Source organism: Corvus brachyrhynchos, unplaced genomic scaffold (genome assembly GCF_000691975.1).
Source record: "Corvus brachyrhynchos isolate BGI_N302 unplaced genomic scaffold, ASM69197v1 scaffold511, whole genome shotgun sequence".
Classification (NCBI taxonomy): domain Eukaryota; kingdom Metazoa; phylum Chordata; class Aves; order Passeriformes; family Corvidae; genus Corvus; species Corvus brachyrhynchos.
In genome coordinates this window covers 213,955-223,318 of record NW_008236214.1, presented here as the reverse complement: position 1 = coordinate 223,318, position 9,364 = coordinate 213,955, and the positions used below count along the sequence as shown (strand labels likewise).

General features: G+C 55.6%; 1 protein-coding gene across 1 annotated transcript; it reads left to right on the top strand.

The window, feature by feature from the left end:
- The first annotated feature begins 6,013 nt into the window (after positions 1–6,013).
- On the top strand, positions 6,014–8,639 carry LOC103624066 (folate receptor gamma). The gene is made up of 4 exons (XM_008643255.2): positions 6,014–6,331; positions 6,904–7,092; positions 7,554–7,689; positions 7,949–8,639. Exons 1-4 carry the CDS (start codon positions 6,194–6,196, stop codon positions 8,320–8,322), a joined length of 837 nt encoding a protein of 278 aa, XP_008641477.1. The 5' UTR covers positions 6,014–6,193; the 3' UTR covers positions 8,323–8,639.
- The last annotated feature ends 725 nt before the right edge of the window (positions 8,640–9,364 follow it).

The window sequence follows — 9,364 nt, the reverse complement described above, 5'->3', positions numbered from 1 at the left end:
CCTGTGGGCTCTGCTCCCTAATTAACTGATGGAAATTGCTGATATCTCTGGCACAATAGCCGTGGATATCCACCACTCTGCTACAGCATTTTAGACTTTACTGAGGTATTTATTCATTCTTTTTTTAGCAAAGAAAGCAGGCACAGCCTCATTCTCCATTAGACATTTCTGTGGGAGGGAAATCAATAGAGGAAATTATGTTTGGTTCAAATATTTATGCGGTGACGTCACTCAGGGTATGGGCATTTCTCCAAATTAACCACATTAGGTGTCCAATGCACAAAGCCACATCTGACCATAAAAATGGCATGCACAGAGTCATGGAAGCATGGAATAGTTTGGATTGGAAGGGACCTAAAGACCACAGAATCAGAGAATTGTAGAATAGAATCCCTGAGGCTGGAAAAGCCCTCCCAGCCCAGCCAGGCCCAGCTGTGCCCCATGCCCACCTTGTCCCCAGCCCAGAGCACTGAGTGCCACCTCCAGCCCTTCCTGGGACACCTCCAGGGATGGGCACTCCAAACCTCAGATGGATTCTGAGTTGTCCCCACATGACTACACAGGATTGCTCAGGAGGTCCCCTGAGCCTCCCCTGGCCCAGCCTGAGGCTCTGATCATCATGAGAATTCACAACTCTCAGGCAGAATTTTATCGTCCAGGTCTGTGCAGTTTTTCCGGTTGGCACCAGGTGATGTTTGCCCTTCAATTCTGAGCATAATTTCTGCTGTCTTTCTGAGCTGTGTGACCCCACCCCCCCGTGAGGCTCTGCCCACCCACTCGTGCCACTGTGGCAGACTCCCAGCTCCAGCCCAGCTCATAGCACGACTGTGGGGTCACATTTGGCTTCTTGCAGCTTTCTGGTGGTCCAGGACCCACCCGGCTTTCGCTCACTACAGAATGGGATTCATGGTGATGGGACCAGCAGCAGATGTCGGCCACGAGAATGTCAGCAGTGGGAGAAGCACTTTTCACAAATTTGTGACTCTTGGGCAGGCTGACCACTGCAATATTGGAGATTAGCACAGCACAGGTGTGCGAGGTGCAGGTGCTTAAGGCCCTGGTCCTCAGGGGTGAAGAAAGTGTGGATGGAATACATCTTGTCAAGGTTAAAGCAGGGGGGGTGGAAGACCCCCCCCCCCCCCACCAAATCCTGTCCAACATCTCCAGCCCATCACTGTCTGCCGTGCTGGGAGAGCCAGACTCAGTGCCTAGACATGGTCTCACCAGGGTGGAACTGCTGGGAAACCACTGTCCTGCACAGCCTGAGAGCCCCAGCTCCCCCAAAGATCCACCACCAGCCACCTTCACTGAGAGGTCTCCTAGTGACCTCGGGGTCACTGGTACCCACCAGGACCCCAGGCCCTTTTCCAGCTCTCCTTTCTGGTCAGACAGGCCTCATCTGGAATAAAAGCACCAATTAAAATGAAATTTAACCCAAAATCTGTGGGACAAGTCTGCTCGGGCCTAAGGCAACAGCACAGTCTGTCCTCAGGCACTGGTTTAATCCTGCTAATTATGGTTGTGACTCAGCTGAGTGTTTGAATCCTCTGGGATTGACTTTCTAAGCACCCTCACGTCTTGCAGTTCACGACGTGTTTCGATTGCAGGAAGATGATCTGTGCCCAGCCATCTCAGTCTGCAATCCCACCCCCTCAGCCCCCTCACACAGCCTTGAAGCCACTTCCAGCCTCCCCCAGGGAGCTTCGATCAGCAAAAACCTCAGGGAAACACCCTCCCCATGTCAGGTGGGAGTCCCTCTGATACAGAGACTGAAGAGATTTTTTGGCTTTTGTTTTCTGGAATTTGATTTTCTTCTAGGGGGAGGTGTCCCTGCCCATGGCAGGGGGGGAGCTGATTGTGTTTAAGGCCCTTCCCAACCCATACCCATCCATCTTTCCGTGATTTTGTGTCCCCAGCCTGGCTGAGAGCTGTGACACAGGTCCTGCACACTGAACCCATAGCCCACAGCACGGCCACTGCTGGCCATGGGCTTTGCACTGAGTCTGCAAGGTCTCAGGGAACTGAGCCATGCCAGCTTTGCTCTCTGTGATCTCGTCCTGTGGGTTTGTTTTTAGCGGAGAAGGCAGCTGATTCAGACTGTGGCAATGGCTCTTTTGCTCCTCATTGCTTTGACTGTGTGCAGAGAACAGCAAAATCCTGTGCTGAGGGAGAGAAGTTCAAGACTTCAACACACCGAGGTAGTGCAGAGAAATACTCACCTGGCAGGATGGCAGGGCCTCCAGGAGGGGGGACTCAGGGTGTGGTACAGAGGGGCACAAGGCAGTGAGAGCTGGGCACGGGCTGGTACCGGGGACCTCATGGCTATAAACAACTCTGGGATGCTCAGCTGAGGAAATACAAGCTCAGAGAGGGACAAAAATGGTTTGGAGGTGACAAAGAGAGCAAAGAATGAGCATCTGGTGTGGGAAAATGCAGCATATTTAGGTAGTGGAGGTTTACAGGGATACAAGCAGGACAACAGGGAGACATTCCCTGTGCTCTGCACCATCCCAGGCACAAGTTCCCCCTGCAGGGACAAGGTCTGCACATTCACGTGGGACAGCCAGGAAAGCTTTTTGGAGAGATGGGGAGATCTGCACACCCATGAACACGGTGTCTGTGCAGGAAAAGGTCACAGGAAATGTAGTACGGGGCTGAACCATGGGTAAATGGAGAAGCCCCATCCCTGGAAGTTTTCCAGGCCAGGCTGGATGAGGCTTGGAGCAGCCTGGGACAGTGGCAGGTGTCCCTGCCCCTGCAGGGGGTCAGATTTGGATGAGCTTTAATGTCCCTCCCAACCAAACACTCCTTTGATTCTATCATTTCTGCTTTTCAACAAATTTTGTCTGGGAAAAGGAGGGGAAAACATCAAGTCAACCCAGTCTCTGATGGCACTGAATCGCTCCAGGACCAGCTGTAAAAATCTGCAGAAGTCCATGGTGCAGAAGCCTGGGCAGGAAGGAATAAACGCGTTGCTGTGCCTCAAATTCCTGATGTCCACTGGAGCGAGAAGGTTAAACCAGGACTGGACCAGGATGTGACCGGGAAGGGGCAGTCCAGGGATGGGGCAGCGCCTTTCTGGGGCAGCACCACTCCGGGGCCAACTTCCCTGTTCTGCTCCGTGGTGACGAAACACCACAAAGACAGCTCCAGCGCAGGAGTGGGGTCAAGGAGCTGGCACGAACTGCTGACTGAGGGCTGAGCCAGTAGGGAGGGATCAAGACCACTAAAAGACCCCCAAAGCCCCTCTACCCATGTCCAGAAAGGTCCAGAAGAACAGACTGCACATGCTCACGTATACACAACGAGCAAGAAACCCAATACCAGGGTGGGGAAAACTTACCTATGTCCCCCCAAGCCCAGGCAGTGTCCCAGGACCCCCCTGTTAGGATCGATGCTGGAGCCAGGACTCGTGATCTCCTTTCCCATCCAATCTCTCTTCCACACTCTCCTTCCTCCCTCTTTCCTTTTACTCTTTCATTTCTCTCACTACTACAAAGTAGGGGCAAAACATGCATCAATTTCCACACCAGGAGTGGAACTGGCCAATAAAACTTGGTGAGCTTTGTTTTTTGGACCCTTCTAGTTTCTGGCTTTCTTTTGTGATCATGGACACCTATGACTCTTGGGTGCTCCCTTCTACATAGGAGTGGGACGTGACACGTGGTACGACTGAGTCACTGAACAATAAAACAACAGATTTCAAAGAAAAAGCAGTTGAGATGAACACACAGAGATACACTGGGGAGAACACGTCAGATGGAAGATGACAGGCTGGTGGCTGACAATTATCTCTCAGGAACAAGCTGTCACTGCTCTGACAATGTTACAACACAGTTCAGTGATCAGCAGTTCCAAAAACAAACCAAATATTAGAAATTCCCTGGCAAGGAGCAGGAAACATTGGCAGGACAGCACAGGGCATCTGAAACTGCCACAGTCCTGCACCTCGAGGGGCAAAACTCTTCGTGTGGAGGGAGCAGAGATGGCAAAGGGTCAGAATGGGTGGGGGAAGATCTGCTCAGTGACACCTCCAACGTGAGGGGTTGGAAGCACAAGGTTGTTTCTACCTGACAGGAGGGGGCAGCCGGGGGTTCGGGCTCTGCTGCCAGGGAACAGGGACAGGAGGAGAGGGAACGGCCTCAGGCTGGGCCAGGGCAGGCTCAGGGTGGACAGCAGCAGGACGTTCACCCACCATTTCCCCATGGAAAGGGAGCTCAGGCCTTGGCAGGGGCTGCCCAGGGAGGTTTGGAGTGCCCATCCCTGGAGGTGTCCCAGGAAGGGCTGGAGGTGGCACTCAGTGCTCTGGGCTGGGGACAAGGTGGGGAGGTCTCTTCCAGCCTCAGTGATTCTGTGATCACCAAAGCAGGGTCTCCCAGAGCCTGAAGTGTTCACCAATGAAATTGAGAAAGATCTGCTCCTTAGGCAAGTGATTCATCACCAGAACATCAGTGATGTGAGTGAAGAAAAGAGCAAATCAGCCCCAAAATGTGCTCCAGGAGGAAGACTCTGCCCCCATGCTGAGGGCAAGGGCTTTCCACAGGCTGTGGTGAAGCTTTTAGCACCGATGGATGTGCTCAGGCATTACAAGGAGGTGCACTGCTTCCCCTCAGTCCCTGCGTTTCTGCTTTGTGGTGGGAGCTGTTATTGCTCCTTCTGAGGCAGCAGCCTGTGTGTCATTCGCTGCCTTTTGCACTTATCCCATTATTTATTCCATACCCAGAGCCCTGGGTCAGTCTCTCCTGAGTTCTTCTGCCTCATGCAATGGTCCAAGCCCAAACTGCCTGATGCAGGGTCAGTAGAGGAAATAGGGCTTGTTATGACAGGTCAGGGCTCATAAGGCACCTGCTTTGGAAAGAAACGCTGCATTGATTCCCAGGCGAGAGGTGCTGCTTGTGCAAGAGGCTGGATGAGCTGGTTGCCACCATAATATTGGCCCCTGTGATAACAAACACTGGCACGAGTCAAAGCTCGTTAAACAGAGGGGGAATTCCTCCCCAGTGCCAGGAGCTCTCCTATTAAAGCTGCCCCAGGAAGCTGCTGAGCTGAGTGTTTGTAAGGTGGTGTGGAGAGTTTAGGGGCTTTTATGGCTGGTAAGGCTGGCAGTTGATTTGGGGGCATAAATGTAGTTATAATGCACTTATTAGCTGCTTCCTAGTTCTCAGATTTCTGTGTCTGTCTCCTCAGGCCTGCAGCTGCTTTTTCTGGGGTGTTTTGTGCCATTTTAGTGCTGTAAATGCTTTGTCTTGCTGCTGTGTTTTGCAAAACTCTTCTTAAAAGGTGTCTGGTTTAGACCCTTGTGCTGTGTAAACAAGGATTGGGAAGGATTTTCTTGATTAAGTCTTGTTGTTGGTTGGTTGGTTTGGGGTTGAATTTTGGGTGTTTTTTTAGAAAATTAGTATAAAATTTGTGCCAGCCTCTGGGCAGGCAGAGGAGGCCAAGGCACGATGGTGTGAAATGTCTTTTATTGCTCAAATCGGACCAGGCTGGACACTGGGGCTTGGAGCAGCCTGGGGCAGTGCAAGGTGTCCCTGCCCATGGGACTGGGTGGGCTTTGAGATTCCTTCCAACCCAAACCCCTCTGTGATTGTTTGATGATTCAGGTCTCTGCAGGAGACCTCAGGTGAGGGTTTCCAAGTCTCAGATGCAGATAAAGGAAATGTTCTCCTGTGTTAGCATTCTCCTGACAACAGCATGGGCCTCTGCAGCTTGTGGTCCACACAAGGTGCTGGTGTTTTGCTGCATTCCCTGCCCCTCTGGACACTCACGAGAGAGATCCCTGGACTCCCCATGTCTTGGTGCAGAAGGTTTGGGGGCCGGAAACTTCTCTCTGAAGCAGTAGGGTGGCAAAAGGGCCCCAAACTGAGTGGGTCTCACACAGCATCCCCTCTTCCCTCAGGGGAGGTGAATTGTTGGCTGGTCTGAGCTCTCCCAGGGCTGTTTGTCCCCGATGCAGTGTTGTCCTGATGATAACGTGCCGCTGACCTTGCAGCCTGGCTCAGGGGGGCTGCGCTTGTGTCCTTGGTGCCATGAGCCGCCGGCAGGTCCTCAGCAGTGCCCGGCCTCCACAGCACCTCCCTCGCTGCCACCTGTGCCAAACCCTCTCGTGTGCTGTCCCCTCTGTCCTGCTCTGTCACCCGTCCTGTGCTGTCCCCTCTCCGCAGAGCTCCCTTCCCCCAGGCTGGCTGTGGCCATGGCCGTGGCACTGGCACTGCTGGTGCTGCTGGCTGCCGATGCTGCGGTGCCGGTGAAGAACCCACTGCTGAACATCTGCATGGATGCCAAACACCACAAGCACAAGCCTGGCCCCGAGGGGAAGCTGCATGACCAGGTAGGAGCTGCTGATGGGCTGGGTGGGACTGTCTGGGCCCCCTGTACCTGCCTCCCCACCGGGGACTGGTTTGGGCTTGGCCCCCCATCTGCCTGAGGGAGAAAGCCTGTGCTGGGTGTGAGACCTGTTTGTTTGCTGCCTTCTTTCAGCAAATGGCCAGAGCGGGGGCAGTGGTGTGGGGATTTGTCAGCTCTGTGCCACCCCTCTTTAAGCCCCTCCTGAAGCTCAGGTACCCCAGAGCACAGCAAGGGAAAGGATGGTGAAGAGAAACTCCTCTGCTCCCTCTCCGTGTTGGAGATTCTTGTTGCTCTGCCCCAGGCTCCTGGTGGAGGAAAAGGGGGTTTGTTTCTGTTCCTGAGGATCTGATCTGCTGTCCCTCCAGTTCTGCCATGCTGCAGTGCTGAACTCCTGAGCCCAAAGTGACCAGGAGTTCACTGAAGAAGATAAAATCCTCTGGTTGCTGAAGGCTCCTTGCTGTGGGCTCTGCAGGGAGCCGGCACCTGCGGCATCCCCTGCCCTCCTGGAGCTCCTGCCTGCCCACCCGGACCAGCCTGTCCCTTGCTCTGTTGCAGTGCTCTCCCTGGAAGGACAACGCCTGCTGCACAGCCAACACCAGTTCAGAAGCCCACAAGGACCAATCCAACCTGTACAACTTCAACTGGAACCACTGTGGGGTGATGCCACCCAAATGCAAGCGCCACTTCATCCAGGACACGTGCTTGTATGAGTGCTCACCCAACCTGGGGCCCTGGATTGACCAGGTAGGATCTGATCAAGGAATCATGGAACTGTTTGGGTTGGAAGGGACCTTAAAGCCCATCCAGTGCCACCCCTGCCATGGGCAGGGACACCTCCCACTGTCCCAGGCTGCTCCAAGCCCCAATGTCCAGCCTGGCCTTGGACACTGCCAGGGATCCAGGGGCAGCCCCAGCTGCTCTGGGCACCCTGTGCCAGGGCCTGCCCACCCTCCCAGGGAAGGATTTCTCTTCAATAGCTGGGGTGTCTCAACTTTTCCCACAGGGTAGAAAGATTCCAAGGACTTTTCTGGCCTCTGACTGATAGAAGAATTCCTTGTGTCAAGACACATCTCTGCTGAGGCTGAAACTCCTCTGGGACCAGCTGTGGAGCCCCATGGGAGGGGCTGGGGGGATCTGGGATGTGGCAGATCTTGCCCTTGACTTTCAATGGCCCTCCCCAGTGTGCCTGGTCCTGTGTCCTGCAGGTTGACAGCAGCTGGCGTCGGGAGAGGATTCTCCACGTGCCGCTCTGCAAGGAGGACTGCGAGGAGTGGTGGAAGGACTGCAAGGATGCCCTCACGTGCAAAGAGAACTGGCACAAGGGCTGGAACTGGGCAACAGGTTGGTGGGCTCTGGGGAACCCCTCCTCACCCCCAGGCAGGTCACTGGCAGCGTCGCTGCTGCCAGGAGCCCAAAGCTCTCTCACTTCTCTGGGGTGGTCAAGCAGGTGGTCAAGCAGGTGGCCTAGCCCTCAGTGCCCAGCTGCGGCGTAGCGATGGGCCGTGGGCAGGTGACCTGCTCCTCCCAGGGGGAAGGACGGGAGGGAAGGGCTGTCCCAGTGCTCTCACGGAGGTTTTCTGCTGCGGTGCTCTGTCCCCAGGAACCAACCGCTGTCCCTGGGGCTCCATGTGCAGGCCCTTCAGCGAGGTCTTCCCCCGACCCAAAGACCTGTGCGAGAAGATCTGGTCCAACTCCTACAAATACAGCCCCGAGCACCGGGGCAGCGGGCGCTGCATCCAGATGTGGTTTGACCCTGCCCAGGGGAACCCCAACGTGGCTGTGGCGAGATACTACGCTTGGGAAAAGACCTGCTCCCCTGCTCAGGGGGAGAAAGCGGCTCCTGAGAGGGACCAAGCTGCGCATGCTCTGCCCTGGTCTGCCCTGGCCCTGCTGCCCCTGGCCCTTGTGCTGCTCCCCGAGGTCGCTGGGGGCTGTGGGATCCCGCGGATGGGGGTCCCTGTGGCGGCTCTGTGAAGGGGCATGGCCTGGCCTGCTCCAGCTGCTCTGCAAGAGGAAGTGGCACAGATGACCCTGTCAGTCTGTCCAGTGCTCAGCACAAGTTGTGTTGTTGGACCTTGATACCCACCTCTTGTGGCTGCTGACCAGGACACAGATTTTCTTGCCACTGAGGGAAGGGCAATACAATCTCTGCTCTGATGTGGGAGCTCCTCCACATCTGTTCCCAGCCCATGGCCGTGTGCTGGGTTGGCTGAGCTCTGGTGTCTGGTCCTTTGGGCTGCTGTGACTCCCTGAAGGGTGGGTTTGATAATAAAGTCTTTCTCTGGATCAGCCTTGCTGTACTGATGTGAAATATTCCTGAGGAGGGGGAAGTGTCCTGGGGGTGGAGGGAGGTGGCTGGGCTGGGGTGGTGGTGGGTGTGGGATCTGGAAATGTAGGAATTGGCCTGGGGGTAGGAAAGATCATAAAATTATAAATGGTTTGGATTGGAAGAGATGTCAAAGCTCAGCTGTCTCCACTCTCCTGCCATGGCAGGGACACCTCCCCACCACCCGGGCTGCTCCAAGCCCCAATGTCCAGCCTGGCCTTGGACACTGCCAGGGATCCAGGGGCAGCCCCAGCTGCTCTGGGCACCCTGTGCCAGGGCCTGCCCACCCTCCCAGGGGACAATTCCCGCCCCATCTCATCCAGCCCTGCCCTCTGGCACTGGGAAGCCATTCCCTGTGTCCTGGCCCTCCAGCCCTTGTCCCCAGTCCCTCTGCAGCTCTCCTGGAGCCCCTTTAGGCCCTGCAAGGGGCTCTGAGCTCTCCCTGGAGCCTTCTCTTCTCCAGGTGAGCACTCCCAGCTCTGCCAGCCTGGCTCCAGAGCAGAGGGGCTCCACCCATGGAGCAACTCCAGGGCCTCCTCTGGGCTCTCTCCAGCAGCTCCAGGTACTCCTTTTGCTGGACCCCAGGGCTGGGGCAGCTCTGCAGGTGGGGTCCCACCTCGGTGGGGCAGAGGAGCAGGACTGTCCTGATGTGCTCCTGGCCAGAGGCTGCCAGCAGGACCCTCCCTGTCC

What these genes read in the sequence shown, in the direction of transcription:
- LOC103624066 (XM_008643255.2), top strand. Translation starts at nt 6,194, where the DNA reads ATGGCCGTGGCACTGGCACTGCTGGTGCTGCTGGCTGCCGATGCTGCG. An exon ending in AGGGGAAGCTGCATGACCAG is followed by an intron (nt 6,332 to 6,903) that starts GTAGGAGCTGCT and finishes GCTCTGTTGCAG; the next exon opens with TGCTCTCCCTGGAAGGACAA. An exon ending in TGGGGCCCTGGATTGACCAG is followed by an intron (nt 7,093 to 7,553) that starts GTAGGATCTGAT and finishes TGTGTCCTGCAG; the next exon opens with GTTGACAGCAGCTGGCGTCG.